Source organism: Setaria italica, chromosome III, assembly GCF_000263155.2.
Source record: "Setaria italica strain Yugu1 chromosome III, Setaria_italica_v2.0, whole genome shotgun sequence".
Lineage (NCBI taxonomy): Eukaryota > Viridiplantae > Streptophyta > Magnoliopsida > Poales > Poaceae > Setaria > Setaria italica.
In genome coordinates, this window is record NC_028452.1 from 15,244,720 (window position 1) to 15,265,787 (window position 21,068).

Genomic DNA, 21,068 nt, shown 5'->3' on the forward strand with positions numbered 1-21,068 from the left:
GCTCCCCCCTCGCGCGCCACAGCTACAACCAGAGCCTTACCAAGGGCCCTGGAGTGCTCTCGGCAACCAGAGGCGCGCTCGGGCGCCCGCCAAGAAGTCGAGCACCCCCACCACGAGGGGGGAGCGCGGCAACGGGCGCGCGACGTCCAGCAACGCATCTGCGCGGACGAAGAGCGTCCGCAGCTCTTCGCCCGCGCTAGCCAAAACGTCGCCGCCGCGGCGGTGTTGCTCCGACAGCTCCCCGAACCAGCGACGCCCGAGGAGCGACGGGCACGCCAAGAGATGCGCAATCTGCTCGAATGCGCTGCCGTAAAGCAGGCGGAAAGTTAGACGTCCCGGCGACGTGGGCAGAACGCCAGCCGGGCGACGCCCGACGCGCCCCCGGAAAGGCGGGGGGCATCCGTCCATCAGCCCCCTCCGGGGGCGAATCAGGCCGCGTCAGCCCGACGGACTCCACCACCCGCGGGAGGCGAGGCTCGATCCATCCACCAACGCGTCGGCCCCGTCCGCGACGCCCGCGACACCCTGAACGCGCGGAGACGCTCCCGCGTGGACAGGGAGGACGGGGTAGATCGAGGCTACCACGTCCACTGCGGCGGACGCTACGACAGCGGGGAAGACCGCAACCCAAGCCCCGGTCCGGCTGGGCCCCGGGCCTTCTCTACGCGCATCCTGAACGCGCCTTTTCCGCCGCACTTCAGGCAACCCACGAGTATAGCCAAATACTCAGGGGAGACGAATCCTGGAGTGTGGCTCAGCGATTACCGGCTCGCATGTCAAGCCGGCGGGGCGGATGATGACCTGTTTATCATCCGCAACCTACCCCTCTTCCTGGCCGACTCCACGCGAGCTTGGCTAGAACATATCCCTTCGGGACGCGTTCGCAGCTGGAACGACCTGAAGGAAGTTTTCATAGGAAACTTCCAGGGCACGTACACGCGTCCCGGTAACTCCTGGGATCTCCGGAGCTGTCGCCAGGGGGCGGACGAATCCCTCCGGGATTACATCCGGCGCTTCTCCAGAAAGCGCACCGAGCTCTCCAACGTCGTGGACGCCGACGTCATAGGAGCCTTCCTAGCAGGGACCTCCTGCCGGCCCCTCGTCCATGAGCTGGGGCATCGAGGCCCGCGAACCACGGAGGAGCTCCTCAATATCGCCACTAGCTACGCCTCTAGCGAAGAGGCCGTCGGAGCGATCTTCGACCGTTCCAAAGGCAAGGCGAAACGGGAGGAGGATGCCGACGAAGGCACCTCCAACCACCAGCAGAAGAAGAAGGGCAAGCAACGGCGCGAGGCCCCCCTCGTGGCCGCGGTCGAGTGCAAGCGGGGACAGCCGCCCCCCGAGGGCACTCCCGGCTTCTTCGACAAGTTACTTGAGGGACCGTGCCCGAACCACGAGTTCCCCGTGAAGCACGCCTACAAAGACTGCAACCTCATTAAGAGATACTTCGTGGGCAATTCGGTGAAAGGCGATCGGAAGCGGAAGCCCGATGAGGAAAAGAAGGGCGACGAAGAGAAAGAAGACGGCTTCCCCAAGGTGGACGGCTGCTTCATGATCTTCGGCGGCTCCGCGGCATACGACACCAAGCGCCAGCAAAAGCTGGAGCGACGGGAGGTCTACGCGGCCGAGCCGGCGACTCCGGCCTTCCTTGACTGGTCGGGGCCGGCCATCACCTTCGATAGGTCCGACCACCCTGGATGCGTCTGGCATCCGGGACGTTACCCTCTCGTCGTCGACCCCATCGTCGGCACGACGCGCCTCACCAAGGTACTTATGGATGGGGGCAGCGGCCTCAACCTCCTCTACGCTGAGACTCTCGACGCTATGGGGATCGACCGTTCCCGCCTCCGTCCCAGCAAGGCACCTTTCCATGGCGTCGTGCCAGGGAAGCAGGCGACGCCCCTCGGGCAAATCGACCTGCCCGTTACGTTCGGGACCCCTTCCAACTACAGGAAGGAGGTCCTCACCTTCGAGGTGGTGGGGTTCCGCGGAACCTACCATGCCATCTTGGGACGGCCGTGCTACGCGAAGTTCATGGCTATCCCCAACTACACCTACCTCAAGCTCAAGCTGCCGGGGCCCAACGGGGTCATCACCGTCGGCACGACCTTCCAGAAGGCATACGAGTGCGACGTAGAGTGCTGCGAATACGCCGCGGCCATCACTGTCTCGAGCGGCTTGGCGGTCCAGCTTGCGGAGGCCACCGAGGATCGACCCGACTCCAAGCAGCCGAACATCTCCTTTGAGCCCACTGAGGGTATCAAGGAAGTCCCTCTCGATCCCGGCTGTTCCGACGGAGGGGTTGTGCGGATCAGCGCGGCCCTATCCCCCAAATAGGAAGGCGCGCTCGTCGACTTCCTCCGCGCGAACAACGACGTCTTCGCGTGGAAGCCCTCGGACATGCCTGGCATCCCGAGAGAAGTCGCCGAGCATTCCTTGAACATCAGGGCCGGCTCCAAGCCAGTGAAGCAAGGATTGCGCCGTTTCGACGAGGAAAGGCGCAAGGCCATTGGCGAAGAGCTCCAGAAACTTCTGGCGACCAGGTTCATCAAGGAAGTGCGCCACCCTGAGTGGCTGGCCAATCCTGTCCTTGTACCAAAAAAGAATGGGAAATGGAGGATGTGTGTTGATTATACCGGTCTCAACAAAGCGTGTCCAAAGGACCCGTTTCCTTTGCCACGCATAGATCAAATAGTCGACTCAACCGCCGGGTGCGAGACCCTCAGCTTCCTCGACGCATACTCCGGCTACCATCAGATCGCGATGAAAGAGGCCGACCAGCTTGCTACCTCCTTCATCACCCCCTTTGGTCCCTACTGCTACGTTAAGATGCCGTTCGGCCTCAAAAACGCGGGGGCTACCTTCCAGCGATGCATGCTGAAGTGCTTCGGAGACCTAATCGGGCGGACCGTTGAGGCCTACGTTGATGACATCAAGGTTAAATCCAGGAGGGGTGACCAGCTCGTTCCCGACCTAGAGCTAGCCTTCGAAAGGCTGAGGGATAAGCGCATTAAGCTCAATCCCGAGAAATGTCTGTTCGGAGTCCCAAGGGGCATGCTATTAGGCTTCATCGTCTCCGTGCGCGGCATCGAGGCAAACCCGGAGAAGATAGCGGCCATCAGCGACATAGGGCCAATCCGGAACATAAAGGGGGTGCAGCGCGTCATGGGATGCTTAGCAGCTCTAAGCCGCTTCATCTCGCGCCTCGGCGAGCGAGGGCTTCCCCTCTATCGGCTCCTGAAGAAGTCTGATCGCTTCGAATGGACCAGCGAGGCCCAGGAGGCACTTGACCGACTCAAGGACCTCCTGACAAAGGCCCCGATCCTAGTCCCGCCCACCGACGGCGAGTCCCTCCTGCTCTACATCGCGGCGACCACCCAGGTGGTTAGCGCGGCCCTGGTGGTGGAACGGGAAGAAGAGGGACACGCTCTCAAGGTGCAACGCCCGATGTACTTCATCAGCGAAGTCTTGTCCGAATCCAAGACACGATATCCACAGATCCAGAAGCTCGTCTACGCCATCCTCATCACGAAGAGGAAGCTGCGTCACTACTTTACCTCCCACCCGGTAACCATCGTTTCATCATTCCCGTTAGGTGAAGTTATCCGGAACCCAAATGCTACGGGGAGAATCGCGAAGTGGGCGCTTGAGCTAATGGACCAGGGTATCACCTACGTCCCCCGCACCGCCATCAAGTCCCAGGCACTTGCCGACTTTGTGGCAGAATGGACGGAGGTTCAAACCCCAGCGGCGCCGGAGAAGCAGGAGTACTGGACGATGTACTTCGACGGGTCACTGATGAGGGCCCGCGCCGGAGCAGGCCTCGTCTTCGTCTCTCCGTTGAGCGTGCGCATCAGGTACATGATCCGCCTCCATTTCCCTGCATCCAATAATGTCGCCGAGTACGAAGCCCTACTCAACGGGCTCCGCATTGCCATCGAGCTGGGTATCCGTCGGCTGGACGTCCGGGGTGATTCCCAGTTGGTCGTCGAGCAAGTCATGAAGGAGTGGAGCTGCCACGACCCCAAAATGACAGCCTACTGCAACGAAGTCCGTAAGCTCGAGGACAAGTTCGACGGGTTAGAGCTCAACCACGTCGCAAGGGGCTTCAACGAAGCCGCCGACGAGCTGGCGAAGGCGGCGTCCGGCCGAATGCCCGTCCCCGACGGCGTTTTCGTTAGCGACCAGTTGAAGCCTTCAATCCGTTATCCAGAGCCGGCAGGGGTCGGCGAAGCACCCCCAGCCCTAGGGTCGGGACCCGAGCAAGGGGAGGTCGGCAACGCGCCACCTGTCCCGGACCCGAGCCCCAGTCCTGAGGGAATCGACGCTCCTTCGCCCGACTCAACCCCGGGAGCCGATCCGTCCGACCCCGTGGTCATGGAAATCACGGCAGACCCCGCGGTGGGGGCCGACCCCCCGATCGACTGGAGAGCCCCATACCTCGACTACCTCGTCCGCGACACGCTCCCGGCAGACAAAACAGAGGCCCGTAGGATCGCGCGCCGCGCCAAATCCTTCACCATCATCGACCGGGAGCTCTACAAGAAAAGCCACACTGGAATCCTCCAGCGCTGCATCCCGATCGAACAGGGAAAGGCGCTGATCCAGGATATCCACGCCGGAGCTTGTGGTCACCACGCCGCGCCAAGGACCCTCGTGGGCAACGCCTTCCGACAAGGTTTTTACTGGCCGACCGCGGTCGCGGATGCTACCCAGGTAGTCCGCACCTGTGAAGGATGCCAGTTCTTTGCCCGCCAGACTCACCTGCCCGCACAGGCGTTGCAAACCATCCCCATCACGTGGCCGTTTGCGGTCTGGGGGCTGGATCTAGTCGGACCCTTCAAAAAGGCGCCCGGGGGCTTCACCCACCTGCTCGTCGCTGTCGACAAGTTCTCCAAATGGATCGAACCAAGACCAGTGGCGCAAATCAGGTCCGAGCAGGCGGTACAGTTCTTCACCGACATCATCCACCGCTTCGGGATCCCAAATTCCATCATCACCGACAACGGCACGCAGTTCACCGGGAAGAGATTCCTCCAGTTCTGCGACGACCACCTCATCCGAGTGGATTGGGCGGCCGTGGCGCACCCCCGCACGAACGGGCAAGTTGAGCGAGCCAATGGCATGATACTCCAGGGTCTCAAGCCACGGATCTTCGACCGCCTTAAAAAGTTCGGCGGACGGTGGGTGGCGGAGCTTCCCGCGGTCCTTTGGAGCCTGAGAACGACCCCCAGCCGGGCGACGGGGTTCACCCCATTCTTCATGATCTACGGGTCAGAGGCTATCTTGCCCACCAATCTAGAGTACGGGTCGCCAAGGGTCAGGGCATACGACGAACAAGGAAACCAGGCGTCACTCGAGGACGCACAAGATCAACTCGATGAGGCACGAGACGTAGCCCTACTACACTCAGCTAAATACCAACAGGCCCTACGGCGTTACCACGGCCGAAAGGTACAAGGCCGAGCCTTCAACGTCGGAGATTTAGTGCTCCGCCCCGTCCAGGACAACAGGGGTCGGCACAAGTTGACTCCTCCATGGGAAGGACCGTTCATCATCGTGCAAGTACAACGGCCAGGCACCTACAAGCTGGCAACTCCCGACGGGCAGGTCTTCAGCAACGCCTGGAACATAGAACAGCTAAGGCGCTTTTACCCATAGCTCTTATTTCCAAGTTCTGCATAAGCTTGCCTTCAATTCCGTTTTTTCCTTTAAGCTCAGGGGCATCCGACCCTGGCCTCGTTCCAGGGCCGCATACCCCTCGGGGGCTACCAGTTTTGTTCTTCTGCGAAAAAAGAAACCCCGAGCCGCTTCGGTTTAGTCCTTTAAGCTCAGGGGTATCCGACCCTGGCCTTGCTCCAGGACCGCATACCCCTCGGGGGCAATCAGGGGTCCCGACCCCAGCCGCTTGGCGCCATCTAAAAGAAACGTTTTTTCTTTTTCAAACCGAACACTCCCTTTCTAGACTTTTGGGCACCAAAAAGAGAAGAATGCATGGACGGTGCTCAGGCAAGTTTGATCACACTGCGAAAAAACCTACGCCCCAGCGGCTACGGCACCTTCGCTCATCAAAGCTTACTGACGGACCCGGCAGCGCATTCTAAGCTTTCGAGCCCAAAGGAACGGCAAAGGGGATCGGAATCTTTCGCACAACAAAGTCATAGAACAGGCCCGTATGGACAACGCAAAACGAGTTCAAGACTGACATAATTACAACTTTTTGGGGCACAAGCCCGGTACAGCTAATTTGACGAGGGGTCGGCAGGAGGGACGGCTTCATCTTCCAGGAGCTTCGCGAGGGCCTCCGCCGGCGCGGTCACCGCTGCGTCGATCCCGTCCAGCTCAGCTTCGGTGTAACCAGCGGCGTACCCTTCACTCATCCCGGCAAAATTAATGCCAGAATAATGGGAGCCGAAGACCCCGAAGGCTCGCCGCACGCCGAGGTGAAGCGCGTCCACGGCGATCTTGCGACGCCTACGGCGTACCCCGAGGACACGAGCCGGCAGGGAGCTTGACCCCTCCTCCAGGACTAAGCCGAAGTCGTCGCAGACGACGCGGACCGCATCTCGCAGGACGCCGTGCTCACTGCGCTCTGCGTCGAGCAAACCCTGCAACCTGGCGATTTCGGCTGCGGGAACCATCCAGAAGAGCCCACCAAGTCAAAAAACAGAATACAAGCAACACGGGAACGCGGGAACGGAAAAAACCTCACCATCGGCCCGGGCCTTCAGCTCGCGCTCCCGATCGGCTCCTCGAGACACGGCAGACTGAAGTCCCTGCACCTGCGAGCGAAGGTGACCAGTCTCCACGCTAAGGGCTTCACGCTCCCCCCTCAGCTGTGCAAGCTCCCCGACGTCACGGCGGGCCCTCTCAGCAGCAGCTTGAAGCTCCTCGGCGTCACGGCGGGCCCTCTCAGCGACAGCCTGGAACTCCTCAAGGTCGAGGCGGGCTTTCTCAGTGACGGCTTGGAGCCTAGCCTCCGCTCGCCGCGCCTCCTCCAACGCTGCCCTCTCACGCCTTTGCAGGTCACGAATGACCCCCTGGGCGGCGTTGATTTGAAGGGACAGGTCCCTGGTACGCTCCCTCTCGGTGTTGAAGCGCTCCCAGAGACCCTGCTGCCGCCGGAGAAAATCAGATTTCCCCCGACTGCCCTCTTGGAGAGCCTGCAAAGCAACACGCCTTTAGGCAAAAAGCAAAAGGGAGGTACTGATCACCAACAGTAGGAGCAACATACCTAGCTGCCAGGGAGGACGGTGTTGCCCAGAACCCCCAACGCTGAAGACAGAGCCGCCTGGACGTGGGCGATGCCGCCCTGCACCGCCTGCCACTTGTGCCACTCGGCGGCGGCGTCTAGCGCGAAGAGATGCCTCGGCGGGTCATCACGGGATGACCAGCGAAGGACGGACCCTCTCCACGCCCTGGGAATGGAGGGAGCCGAGGCCGAGGCAGGCGCCGACCCTGACGCTGCCGTCAAGGTCGGCACCATGGCACTAGAAGTCGTCGGGTCTACCAACGGCCCCGGCACCTGCACGCCCATCGCCGCCGAGGCCGCCAGCGGTATCCCAGTGGGCTCCTCCGCCTCTGCCACCGGAGCCACTCCCACGGGGGTGATCGGGGCGGAGGTCCCTGCTTCCGTCACCACTGCCTCCGCCGTCGCCGCGCCTCCGGGAGCAGGCATTCCCTCCACCTCGGATCCCGCCACGGCTGCGGGGGCATCCGCCCTACCTCCCGTCGCCGCCGTCCCCTCTGCCTCGTCGGCGTCGAGGTCGATCACCTCCCCGGCCTGAGGACCCGGGAGGATCGCGCCCTGCATTGAAGGGGCGACCGGGGGGACCGAAGGCGGAGTGGGGTCCGCTCCCCCTCCCGCGGCTGACGCCGCCGTCGCTCCGCTAGCCGCCACCACAGGGGCCACCTCCGTGGAGGGGTCCGTGGCCTCACCAGGAACCCCGCCGCTTACCGCGGGCGGGGCCGCGGTCCACCCCCCGGAGGAGGTCGACAACCGCAGCGCCTTCTTAGGCGCCAGCTGCAGGGTGAGGCCACGGGGAGCAGTGCTGCACATCGATGAACGGACGTCAGCAGAAACGGACGAAAGAAGAGGAGAGGAACGAGGTGCAGGGAAGGCCAACTTACGTCCTTGAAGCGCAAGGGCGGCGCGCGCGCTTCGACGCGGAGCCCAACGCCGACCCCGGGGCATCCGGCAGCGGCCGCTTGTCGCCGCTTCGCTGCTCTCCGGTAGCAGACACGGCGGTGGAGGCAGGCTCCACGGACCTCCGAGGAGCGCCCTGAGCGGACTCCTGGGGAGCGCCCCGCGCTGGCTCCGAAGCTGCGGTGGGAGTAGGCTCCAAAGACCCCAGGGGGGCACCCCTTGCTGACCCCTGGGGAGCGTCCCGCGCCCGCTCCTGGGAGGCACCCCTTACCGACCCCTGGGGGCGTCCCGCACCCGCTCCTGGGTGACGCCCTGCGCCGACCCCTGGGGGGCGTCCCGCGCCAACTCCTGGGGGGCGCGCTATGCTGGCCCCTGAGGCGCAGCCCCGGGGCCTGGTAGAACCGGAGCCTGGGCGGATGCCTTCCCCGCTTCGCCTTCCGCGGCCGTCCGCGGGGGCGCCTCCTCCTCTTCATCATCTTCCTCATCTTCCTCATCTTCCTCATCTTCATCCTCTTCATCATCGTCGTCGTCGTCGTCGTCGTCGGACACAACCGACCCCCTCCGCCGCCGCTGGAACTCCTTGGCGGCCTTCTTCCGCTTCTTCGCCGTCTCCTTGTCCTTACGGCGCTTCTGCGCCTCGGCAAGGAGACGATTGCGAGTTCGCCGCTCAGCATCTTCCGGCACCGGCGGAAGCGAGTCCGCGACCTGGGTTAGTGGGCCCTGCAAACGCAAAACAGCTCCACGTCAAAGCGACAAATAGCAGGATACAAAGAAAGGAAGACGATGCCCCAACTCCTTACCAGGTCCATGAAGCTCGCCTCCGGGCGCATCGGCGGGTGCCCGGGAATCGGGTACTCGACGTCCTTGTCCTCCAGCGCCTCCCGAATCCGTTGCCGGATCTCGGAGGTGGCAAGCGCGCCCGTCGCCAAGGCGGTGCCCTCGGTAGGCGCGTCGGGGGTCATGGCGGCAAGCGGTCGGATCCGGAGCATCAGCGGCGCCACCCGTCGGGCATGGTACGCTCCGATGACCCCGGCGCCGGTGAGCCCGTTCCTCTTCAGCCGCTCGATGGCCTGCAGCAGGTCGGAGAACCGCTTCTTCTCCTTCTCCACCGGCCCGTACGCCCATACATCCGGCGCCGCGTCGATGGTACGGCCGGTGAAAGCCGGCAGGGGGGAGTCCGGGTAGTTCTTCACGTAGAACCACTGGTTGTGCCACCCCTTGTGGGACGCCGAGGTCTTCATCGTCATATACTCCTTGGAGCGAGTATGACGAAGGTGGATCCCGACGCACCCGATCGGCACCGGAGGCGACCGCTGCTGGCTCCCAGCTTTCCCCGACTTCTGGTACAAGCTCACTGTGAAAAAGTATTTCCACAGCAAGAAGTGGGGCTCGATGCCCAGGAATCCCTCGCACAGTGCGACGAACGCCGCAATGTGCTGGATCCCGTTGGGGTTGAGGTGCTGGAGCTCGAGCCCATAGTGGTGAAGGAGCCCGCGGAAGAAGCGACTCGGGGGAGAAGCGAACCCCCGCTCATGGAAGTGAGCGAAGGAGACGACATAGCCGGAGGGAGGCGTCGGAACTTGCTCCGGCCCCGGCAGTTCCCACTCGCCCGCCGCCGTCCTCTCGCAGAGGAGGCCCTTCCGCACCAGGCCCTCGGCGCGCGAGGAGGTGAAATGGGAGACCCCCCAGGAACCCATCGCCGGAGGAGGGAGGAGATCGACGGAGACGGGAAGGAAGGGCACGGCTTGGAAGCGGAGGAAACAAAGCAGGCGCGAATGAACTGAGCGTAAGGCTGGAAGGCGAGAAGGCTCGAATGCAAAAGGCGGGCGGAACCGGCGCGGCGGGCTCCCGTTTTTATAGGAAAGGTACCGGAGAAGCCAAATCGACACCCCCCGCCGCTATAAAATGCAGCGCCAGGTACGCCCCTGCCTCGCCCGTTTCCTTTTTGAAAACCGCGCGCACGATCGGCCGCAAAAACATCCTATCCTCCTCGATTCGCGGGACGGCGCTCCCCATAACTCCACTTCCCGGATGGCGCGCCCACGACGCCCCCCACGTTCGGCCCAGACGCAACGACCGCTCCGTTCCGGCCCAAGGCCCACAGGGAGGTAAGAAAGGGATACGGGGCTGAAAACGCCCCTACGGCCCATTACGGTCCAGAGGTTCGAAAGCTAGCCCAACGCGGGTTCGACAGCTGCCTCAGGACATCCCCCGAGCAAGGGGTGAGAAGGGACGGGTCCGCTAGTGGCCAACACCCAGGCGAGCAAAAGCCAAGGGCGTCCCGACCTCACGTTCGAGTCCCGTCCGGTATAAAGTTCATGGTTTTTCCACGGGGAAAGGCAACGAGCCCCCAGATCTGGTCAAACGGATCCGGGAACTATATGAACTGGCCGGCGGGAAATTGGAGTGCGCCACCAGCTTGGCCCGAGCCGGACCCCCCCGAACGAGAACCGGGACTCCACTCGAACCTACCAGCTTGCAGCTCAAACGAGCACCACGGTTCGTCCAACGAGGATAACGTGGCCCGGCTCAACCCCTCCGTCCTAGCGAACGGACGCTTGAGGGACAACGATCAAAAGTCGACCTAGCCTCCCGATCGGTTTCCTGCAACGAGCGGGAGCTCGGGGGCCAGCATCGCAACCGACGACCACGCGTGTGGTCACAATTCGCAGGTTCCCCGGCCAAGCTGAGATAAAACAAGCGCGCCATAAAACAGAGCCCACGGCGAAACGGCGAAAGAAGCCTCCGGAGGAGCACTTCTGCTCCACCACAGGCTCGGGGGCTACTGTTGGGGGGAAATATTAACGATCCCCTAAAATACCGCTTAAAGAAGCAGACGCGAAGGCCCGGGCCCACCTAAGCATGATCAAAACTCCGCCTCGCCCGACCGCGACCTCAGGGTCGGGAACGCCCGACCTCCCTCGACAAGGCTTCCGCCTCGTCCGACTGCGGCCTCAGGGTCGGGAAATGCCTTCATCATGACCCGACGCCTACAAATGCCGAAGGAGCTATCTGTAGGGAGCGACGACAGTTGGCACACGGCCGCCTCCCCCTCCGGCATGCACGCCGGCGTTCGCCAGGAGCCGGCAGAGGCGTCGGGCGTCTAGGAACTCGCTCCTCCTTCCTGCCGTATTTTTTACCATACTACTTTTACACTTTACGGTCTTCTTCGCCCGATCCCAGCTGTAACTCCGGCCATCCCCCTTGTGATATAAAAGGAGGAACCTAGGGCCGGGGAAGGGATCGGCTTCTTCTCCCACAAGCCACAGCACACAACGACTCTCCCTGAGAGCACAAGCACGAAAGAGACTTGGGACCAGTCCCTCTCTCGTCGGTCTGTAACCCCTACTATAGAACCCCACGTGGGCAATACGAGCATCCTCGATACTGGACGTAGGGCTTCCCTTGCCCGAACCAGTCTAACCCGTGTCTCCCACGCCACCACCTGAGGCTTTACGCGCATAAAAGAAATTTACTAGTCTAAGTCTTGATCCGCCAATCTTGACAACGACAATCATAAAATGTTGGAATTTGATTTTGCAAGACTTCTACAAACTCTATGAGGACTTCTATGAGGGAAATATCTATCTTCAGAGCATAAATGGCTCCTTTATTACGTTGATCCCCAAAAATGACAGCCCCATAGCAGTATCAGATTACAGGCCAATATCCCTCCTAAATTCCACAATCAAGCTTCTGACAAAGCTGCTTGCATAGAGGTTACAGCAAGTAATCATGAGACTAATCCACACTAATCAGTATGGCTTCATTAAGTCAAGATTCATTCATGGTTGCCTGGCATGGGCTTTTGAATATTTACATATTAGTAAAGCCTCTAGGAAAGAGCTTGTCATCCTAAAGCTGGATTTTGAAAAAGCGTTTGACAAAATTGAACACCAGGCAATTATATAGATCATGAAATACAAAAGCTTTAGGGAAAAATGGATCAAATGGATAACAGAAATACTAAGATCAGGGACATCTTCTATCCTACTAAATGGAGTGTCAGGAAAGACATTCCATTGCAGAAGAGGTGTAAGGCAAGGAGATCCTTTATCTCCCCTTCTTTTTGTACTGGCTGCTGATCTTCTGCAATCTATTATCAACAAGGCCAAAGATGAAGGATTCCTGAAGCTCCCATTGGCAGAAAATGCAGGTACAGATTACCCCATAATCCAATATGCAGACGACGCACTAATGATCATGCAAGCATGCCCAGATCAACTTTCCCATCTCAAGAGCCTCCTTAACATCTTTGCATCATCAACGGGGCTAAAAGTCAATTATAGTAAATCTGTCATGGTGCCTATGAATGTCTCCATTGCTAAGCTACAACATCTTGCATCACTCTTTGAATGTCAGACAGGAAGCCTGCCTTTCACCTACTTGGGATTGCCTCTAGGGACCACAAAGCCAAGTATTGTAGATTTTCTACCCCTTATTCAGAAGATTGAGAAACAACTTATTTGCACTTCTACTTTCCTCAGCCAAGGGGGGAAACTTGAAATGGTCAACTCGGTATTCTCATCTGCAGCAGTTTTTTATGCAGGGACCCTAAAACTTCACAAGGGAGTAATACAACAGCTAGATAAATGTAGGAAACATTGCTTGTGGAGAGGGGCAGACCTACAATCAAAGAAACCACACAAAGCAGCATGGACTATGGTTACAGTTCCCAAGAAACAAGGTGGCCTTGGTGTTATTAACCTGTCTACACATAATGTGCAATGCTCCTTAAATATCTCCACAAATTTTATACTAAAGCTGGCATTCCCTGGGTGAACCTTATTTGTGGGAATTACTACAGCCAAGGAAAGCTACCTGCACAGCAGCGAAAGGGCTCATTCTGGTGGAGAGACGTTGTCAAACTTCTAGACACCTACAAAGGTATTGCATCTCCAACTATAGCAGATGGTTCCACAGTTCTTTTCTAGAATGATCTTTGGAATGGAACAATCCTGGCACAAACCAATCCACAACTATTCTCCTTCGTAAAAAATGCTAACATCTCTTATAAGGAGGCTACTGAGGGGATAAACCTACTACATAACTTCAACATTCCCCTCTCAACACAGGCCTACGAGCAATTAATCTCCTTAGAGCACTTTATAGAACAAATGCCTATGGCACAAGGAAATGACAGATGGACTTATATCTGGGGCACCTCGGTGTTCAACACCTTCAGGACATATAAAACAATTATTGGCCAAAGACATGTTCACCCAATTTTCTCCTGGCTATGGAAATCTAGATGCCAGATGAAACACAAGGTTTTCTTTTTGCTGCTCCTTAAGGACAAACTCAGCACAAGAGACCTCCTACAGAGGAAACATATGACCCTAGAATCATATACTTGTGATCTCTGCATTCTGCAAAAAAGAGAAACAGTAAGCCACCTCTTTCTCAGATGCAACTTTGCAAAAGCATGCTGGCAATCGATTGGTGTCTCTGTGATCACAACGAGATCACCTCAGTCCATTTTCAAGCAGATAAAAGACCGATTGGCAGTGCCCTTCTATATGGAAATCATGATTCTCATGGCCTGGTCAATCTGGACAGTAAGAAACGATTGGATATTCAAAGGAATTGACCCAACAGTCCAACAATGCAAGAGGAAATTCATCTCCGAGTTTTCTACCCTCTTGCACAGAGCAAGACCAACAATGGTTCCCAATATGACAATTTGGATACAATCCTTATAATAGCTCTTAGCCTCTCATCTTTGGTTAGAAGCACCTGGCTTCCTGCGAAGTCTTTCTGATTCCTTCTTCGCTCTTTCTTGCTTTTGTAACTCAACTATTTCTTTTTATTTATTAATACATATTCAGTAGGGGATTAATTCCCCTCTCGTTCTTTCAAAAAAAGTGCACATTTTGGAAAAGCTCCCGCTCCCCAAATAGGGCCTATGCTTCCTTCTCTGTCTCTAAAGGCTCCTCCATCTATTATCCCATCCAAATTTTTATGTTAATCCTCCTTTGCCAATCACTATATTTAAGATTTGAGTTAGGTGAACCGTATTCCTAATCCAGATAGCCCTATTAACCAAAACGTTTTTTTAACTATGTGATTCCCCGCGCGTTGCTACGGGATTTGATAGAGCTTTTGGATAAACTATGAAATAATATGGTTGTCTAATTGCTCATATAAATGGTGCACTTGTAGAGATTACATTGAAAGCTATGAGTGAAGCCGTGAGTGACCTCTTTGATAAAAATCATAGACTTTTGAGTTACTCTTTGGTTAATTAATGGATGGAGAAGAAAGAAACCAATAAGACATGTATCTAATGGATAGAAAATGTGCACGAAGTTGATCGAATGGTTACAATAATCAAGATGATGTGGCTGTTTGAGAGAAGAGAGAAATAACAATAAATACTTCTTAGTGATTTGCTTCTATATAATATATATAGATAAACTTTTGACCTTGTACCATCTTTGAGCTCATTCATTGCTTGGACATATCTATTGCGTATCTTATTAGGAGAACTGATCAAAGAGTCAAGAAAAGGAGGGTTTGTATCCTATCCTAATCGAAACTAAATTAGTAATATTGCAGTTACTTTATCACTAAAACAAAGTAGTGATAGTATTTGTACTATTTGTTGTTTTTCTATTAGAAAAAACTATTTATGAGGCATTAATGAAAAGCAAGCAAATAATTAAGAACCCTTAGTGGATTGTAGACAATCAGGATGCGAAACTTTTTAGATCGGACGGTGCAAACAATTAAGGTGATGTGGCTGCACCACATCTGAGAGAATTAGCAATCAATGCATCTTAGTGGGGTGCTTCTCTATATTATATATAGATTAACGTAGTCACTAAGGGCGCATGGTTGATCACTACTAGACTTAAAATCAGCACTCATCAAAATAAAGTAAACATTAGGCTGGTTGTTAAGTTTGTGATTCCTTTTTTGAAATGAATCGGTCAGAAAAGCTGCTTATTATATTAAAATAGAATATTATAATTATTCAATTTCTCTTTTGAACTTTTCATTTTTAGTTGGAAACACATCTTCCGCTAAAAAAATCAACAGCTGCAAATTCTTATGGTTAGCTGTTGTATGTTCTAAATTTGTTAACGGGAATTCTGAAAATTTAACACAACAATAACATCCATTAGTTCCATTAGTAACATCATCAATGGTTAGGTGAAGGTGGCCAAACAGTTATAGCCTCGTGTAGTCGTGTGAATATGATAACGAACGCATTTGAGCGTACACTAACACGTTACAATGCATAGTAGCGCTCGCGACCTTTGCTTTGCTTTGCTATACAAAAATGAAATCCAAATGCCCGGACGCGTCTTTGGTTTGTGGGACCAAGTGAACGGAATGGCGTGGCCGCGTGCTGGGCGTGTACAACCGCGGCCCGTAGCTGCATCATGTTCATTCAGCTCAGGCTCAGAATGCGTGTCGCCTAGTCACCACGATCGCATCACAGGACACCAAAGAGGAAAGAAGTGAAAAAAAAACAGAGAATAAACAAGGCGAACTTTTTTTTCCAATAGCCAGCGGCGGGGCCGATTCGCCGCACGGGTACCGAGGCCAGGGACAGGGGAACGCGCAGGAGCAAATGTACGGACGGCCTCGCCGCCGCCGCCGCCTCATCCAGGACGCCACCGCGGCTGCCTTCTAGAAGCCACCGCGGACGCGGCCCCCCAAGCTCTTCTAGCCCGACCTCAAGGAACCTCCCGCCGCCCGCCTGCCACATTCGACACCGCTGCTCCGGCGCGGAGCGTAGCGGGATGAAGGGCCCGGGACCGGCGGCCGCCCCGGCGGCCCCGGCGGGGAAGAAGCGGTGGCGGTGCGTGGCGGCGGCTGGCGCCGCGGTGGCGCTGGCCTTCTTCTCCGTCGTCGTGCCCCTCGCCGTGCTCCTCGGCCTCCACGCGCGCTTCCCCTCGAGTACGTGCCTCACCCTGCCCCCAAAACCCTACCTTTTCCTTACTCCCTCGTGGTGCCACTCGCTTCCCAGATCCGGGCATCCCGTCCGGTTCGCCGGCTCGAGCGCCAACGATCTCGGGGCACCCTCGTTTGAAACATTTATTTTGACTCGAATTCTGTTGATTTCTTTGGTCTCTGCAGTGTACCTGGTCGACGAGAGCGTGGTGTCGGTGAGTGTCAATTGAATCTGATTAGCTCGTGTTTTCGTCGTCTGCTTCAGTCTAATCCGATAATTGTTAAGCGTTGTCCTGCATTGCTGCTGTATAGGTTTATGATGGCAGCGAGGGCGGTAGTTGGGAGCCGATTCCGTCGAAGGTAGGGGTCCGCAACTCCTAATCATTGTCATTTCTGGGTTATCTTTTGTTCTGCTTCGACAAACGTCCCAATCACGTGTGGGGTGTTGTTATCTGCGTCCGTATTTTTGTTAGATTCGGTCAATGATGGATCTTTGTTGGAAGAATATAAATATTAGGTTACACTGATGGCTGCTTTCTCCAGGGAAATGACAGTTTGCAGGTCAACAATACCGTGAAGGAGCTGGTGCCGCCTCCTTCGAAGGTTTGTAGTTGCACTAGCATTTGTTTGTGGGTTTATTAGTGAATGGCTTTTTCAGAGCATTGTGCTTGTTGTGAGTTGCTATCATGCTGTTCAAAATGTATCTGTGTTGCTTCAGCTCTGGTCTCATGGCAGTGTTGAAATGGAAGTGTTTTCAGCGCATGAATTTTTAGTGTCGATGCTGCAGTGATGTTTACCCATCGCTATTTACTCTTGCAATTCTACTGCTGTCTGCAACTAAAGTATCATTTTTTTTTCTTTCTTTTGGGTATTCCAGAGCACATAGGATTCTAGACTGTTAGTACTATTATGTCTGGAGTTTTGTCTCTTATTTTTCAAATGCATGCTTTTAGTGAATCCCTGGATATTGTGCAATACTGTGAATATTGAGTTCCTTTTCTTTGTGACCAACTAGGCGTGGTGATTGTAGGAGATATTAAAACCTTCATCTTGGGTGGTAAACTATTGTTTTGCGATGATCTATTATAGCCAGTTATAGCGGTATAGAGCTAGTCATGTTACAGGCAGTGCTATAGTACTATTTGAAAAGCTTCTGCCCATATACTCTAGCAATGCAGATAGTCAATTGTTAGCCAATTGATGGATGTATAGTCATGTTGCATAATGCAGTTCAGTTTATAAATAGTAGAAGCACCGATTCAGGAAACATAATGGAGTTAAGTTTATAAAGTATATACTTAGAGTCTTAGAGTGAAGTTCTTTTCTTTTTCCTGAATACAGTGTTCACCGTGTGGTCTCATTCATCTTGTTTATATACCAACACTTGTTTTTTATTATCTTGCTAAGTTTACTGTTCATCTAACAGGAGCGGACCGAAACAAATGGTAGTCAATCCGACACGGTTATTGGCAATATCTCAATCCGTCCAGGTAAATTAGGGTCTATGTTGTCAGCCACTTTCATAACTTATGACTGCATTTGTCTAATTCTTATTTAATATGTAGCTCCTCCCATCCGACAAGCCACGGTGTTGGAAAATTCTTCATTGCCCTATGTAAGAGTCACAGTACTTAAAAGGTTTTGATTTCTGATACCATGCTACCATCATTTTTAAGTATAGTTTGATTTTCACAAAAAGCTAACCAGTAGAGAATGGAGATACGGTTTCTTATGATAACATTTCTTAACAGCTGTTTATGTGTAATTTAAATGTTAGGGTTCCATATATTACCTATTGTGAATGATAAAATCATGTCATCTGATCTTTCTAACCCAACTTTTGCAGGTTACCGACACTGATCTGGGCAGTTTTGAGCAAGGTTTACCTGGTGATGAGAATGGAAAATCCTGCCAGCTTCAGTTTGGAAGCTATTGTCTTTGGTCTGTAGAACATAAGGAAGTCATGAAAGATTTTATAGTGAAGAGACTTAAAGATCAGCTCTTTGTTGCGAGAGCTTACTATCCAAGCATTGTGAAACTTGATGGAATGGAAAAGCTTTCACTTGAAATGAAACAAAACATCCAAGAACATGGGCATATGCTTAGTGAAGCCATATCTGATGCTGATCTTCCTGAATTGTAAGTTTGATATTACAACATTACTTCAGTTTTTCACTTTTCATTATAACTACCTTCATAATCGAAACAATACAACTAACTTCAAAGATCAGATGTTTGTCCACATATAAGTGTTCGAATTCATGCCTTCACACCTGTGGCTTCCTAGTTTTCATGTAGTTAAATTTTATGGACATCTGCTGCACTATAGTAGTGTGGTATGCTGATACGCAGACAGTAGAAGCTGTCTCTTATTGGCAGGATATCATTTGATGATTGTGATTGCCTGATCTGGAACTCTTTTGTGACTTACTGCTGCAGATTGATATTAAAGTCAATATTGAATTGAATTTTGTTTATCAAACTTTGTGGAACGGAGGGAGTATACATATACCTGGTTGGTCCATTAGTGACTTAGTGTTAACTAGAAAAAAAGGAGGTCATATTGATATTGGAATAGTCTATTTGCCCACCTGAGGTTGTGTTTTGAGTTGACATTATTTTTATGATGTTTTCTATGTTTTGCTCTTTGTGGACCTCAGTAGCAGTATGTAGTCTAGTTGAATAAGATAGATGTACAATCTTGGGAATGCTAGTCTGTCACTACAAATTGGCATTAAGTCGTGGGTTGGAATGTAATGACTAATGAGTGGGCTAATCAGCTGATGGCTTAAAGTAAAAGTATGTGTTTCCAATGGTCTTGCTTGTTATGATCCTTCCCAACCTGACTTTCAAAGTGGAAGTCTTATTGCATTTACTGAATAGGTCATTATAATAAAATCTTTGTTGCTATTTTTAAAGTCATGGAGTCAATATGGCCAAGATGGATCAGACAATCGCTGCAGCAAAATCATGTGCCTTAGAATGCACCAATGTTGAGAAAAAGCTGACACAGTTGCTTGATATGACTGAAGATGAAGCTCTTTTTCATGCAAGACAGAGCACCTATCTTTACAGGCTTGGAGTTCAGACATTACCCAAGAGCCTCCACTGCCTTTCAATGAGATTGACTGTTGACTACTTCAATGCCTCAGCTGACATGGAGCATTCAGATGCAAAAAAGTTTGAAAATCCAGCATTCCAGCACTATATCATTTTCTCCACCAACCTTCTTGCGTCATCCATGACTATCAACTCAAGCGTGACAAATTCTGAGGTATGGCATTCTATATGGTGCTGGAGTTATTATTTTGAACTTTTGCTTCAGTTCGCTTATCAGTTCTTTTCATAGTATTTCAGGAATCAGCAAATATGGTTTTCCATCTGATGACTGATGCACAAAACTTTTATGCATTTAAGAACTGGTTCATCAGAAATTCTTACAAGGGAGCTACCATAAGAGTCCTTAATTTTGAAGATTTCCAAGTCAAGAATTCGGGTAATGGGACAGTTGAAGAATTATCACCATCTGAGGAGTTCCGAATCACCTCCAATGGCAATGCTCTAACGTTAAACACACTTACGAGGACTGAATATATCTCAATGTTCGGGCACTCCCTTTTCTTGCTTCCTGAATTATTTAGCAATCTTAAAAGGGTCATTGTCTTGGAAGATGACACTATAGTCCAGAAAGATTTGTCGCTCCTGTGGAACCTTGACTTAAAAGGAAAAGTGATTGGTGCTGTCCAGTTTTGTCGAGTTAAATTCCGTCAGCTCAGAGCATACTTGCCTGACTTACCCTATGATTCTGGTTCATGCATCTGGATGTCTGGAGTGAGCATTATTGATCTCGATGAATGGAGGGAACATGATGTCACTGGAATTCATCGCCGAATACTACAGAAGGTTAGTTTTATAGTGGCATTTAAAATTTAATTGCCGCTCTTTTCCTGTACGTTTCAAATCTATGTTTTTTCAAGTAATGCTGTGATTATATTGGTAACCTGTTTCCTTGGTTTCTTATTTGCAAGTTGGCAGTAGCATAGAATGGTTGTTAGAATTAGAAGTTATTACCCATCTCGCTTCCTTAACACACATTTCTTAGCTTGTTAAACTATGATTTTGTAAACTCTGACGTCTGACCTGATAGAGCTCTGCTTGTTTTGCCTTTACTAGCTGCGACATGACACAGAAGCTACCTGGAGATCTGCAGCACTACCTGCAGGCCTGCTTGCTTTTCAAGATCTGATCCATCCTATTGAAGGCCAGTGGGTCCAATTCGGGCTTGGCCATGACTATGGACTCACTCATGGTGCTATAAAGAAAGCTGCCATATTGCACTACAACGGTAACATGAAACCCTGGCTAGAGCTTGGAATACGTCGGTACAGAAAATACTGGAAGCGGTACCTGCCAAGAGATGATGTATTTATGATGGGTTGTAATGTGAACCCATGATGTGGCAAACTTTTGTGATTTGAGATTCATAAGCTCTGGTTTGCAAGGGACGACATTTTCTGCAAAAATGTCAAGAGCATGCGTTGGTATGCAAGGAAAGATTCCATTATTTATCTTAGGGTAGCTCCACTGCAGAAATCCTGATTGCTCAAGATGTTGCTGAGATGCGGTGCAAACTTGCAGCGATTATTTGCAGATAGGTTGCCTATCATTCGCTGATTGATGTACAGTTAGATTGGACAAAGTTGTTGAATTGCATAGCAACATCACAATTTGGTTGAGGATGTGTTGTAGTTAGGTGAGGCATTTTGGGTGGTAGAATGTAGATTCAGTAGATTAGGTTCTTGGATTATTAATCATAATTTTCCAGAATATGGCTTGTGCCTGCCCTATTGTAATATATTGCCGCGTTAGTTTTTGTTTATGACAATTGGTGCATGTGCATTGATGCAATTGACATATGAACTCTTCAGCCGTTTTCCCTAGGCTTATCTGGTTATCTTATTTGCACGTGGAATCTGTTATAACTATGGTTAGTTTATTTGTCACCTCAGCTGGTTTGTAC

At 52.9% G+C, this 21,068-nt stretch overlaps 2 protein-coding genes across 3 annotated transcripts; both read left to right on the top strand.

Moving 5' to 3' along the window:
* Nucleotides 1–1,773: 1,773 nt before the first annotated feature.
* On the top strand, nucleotides 1,774–2,337 carry LOC106804236. The gene has a single exon (XM_014804926.1). The coding sequence runs from the start codon at nucleotides 1,774–1,776 to the stop codon at nucleotides 2,335–2,337; it is 564 nt and encodes a 187-aa protein (XP_014660412.1).
* A 13,249-nt stretch (nucleotides 2,338–15,586) lies between these two features.
* On the top strand, nucleotides 15,587–20,975 carry LOC101762269 (probable galacturonosyltransferase 7). Of its 2 annotated transcripts, XM_004961657.3 has the most exons (10): nucleotides 15,594–16,054; nucleotides 16,235–16,263; nucleotides 16,361–16,408; nucleotides 16,592–16,651; nucleotides 17,475–17,538; nucleotides 17,614–17,663; nucleotides 17,895–18,187; nucleotides 18,968–19,322; nucleotides 19,406–19,951; nucleotides 20,222–20,975. In XM_004961657.3, exons 1-10 carry the CDS (start codon nucleotides 15,898–15,900, stop codon nucleotides 20,501–20,503), a joined length of 1,884 nt encoding a protein of 627 aa, XP_004961714.1. In that variant the 5' UTR covers nucleotides 15,594–15,897; the 3' UTR covers nucleotides 20,504–20,975. The 2 variants fall into 2 exon arrangements, with proteins under 2 accessions (XP_022681342.1, XP_004961714.1); XM_022825607.1 differs by lacking the exon at nucleotides 20,222–20,975 and having other exon boundaries at nucleotides 15,587–16,054; nucleotides 19,398–19,584.
* Nucleotides 20,976–21,068: the final 93 nt, after the last annotated feature.

Bases quoted from the DNA above. Each gene is read 5' to 3' on its own strand.
- LOC101762269 (XM_004961657.3), top strand. From the start codon at position 15,898: ATGAAGGGCCCGGGACCGGCGGCCGCCCCGGCGGCCCCGGCGGGGAAG. The intron at 17,664-17,894 runs GTAAGAGTCACA...CAACTTTTGCAG, and splicing joins AAAATTCTTCATTGCCCTAT to GTTACCGACACTGATCTGGG. The intron at 19,952-20,221 runs GTTAGTTTTATA...TGCCTTTACTAG, and splicing joins ATCGCCGAATACTACAGAAG to CTGCGACATGACACAGAAGC.
- LOC106804236 (XM_014804926.1), top strand. From the start codon at position 1,774: ATGGATGGGGGCAGCGGCCTCAACCTCCTCTACGCTGAGACTCTCGAC.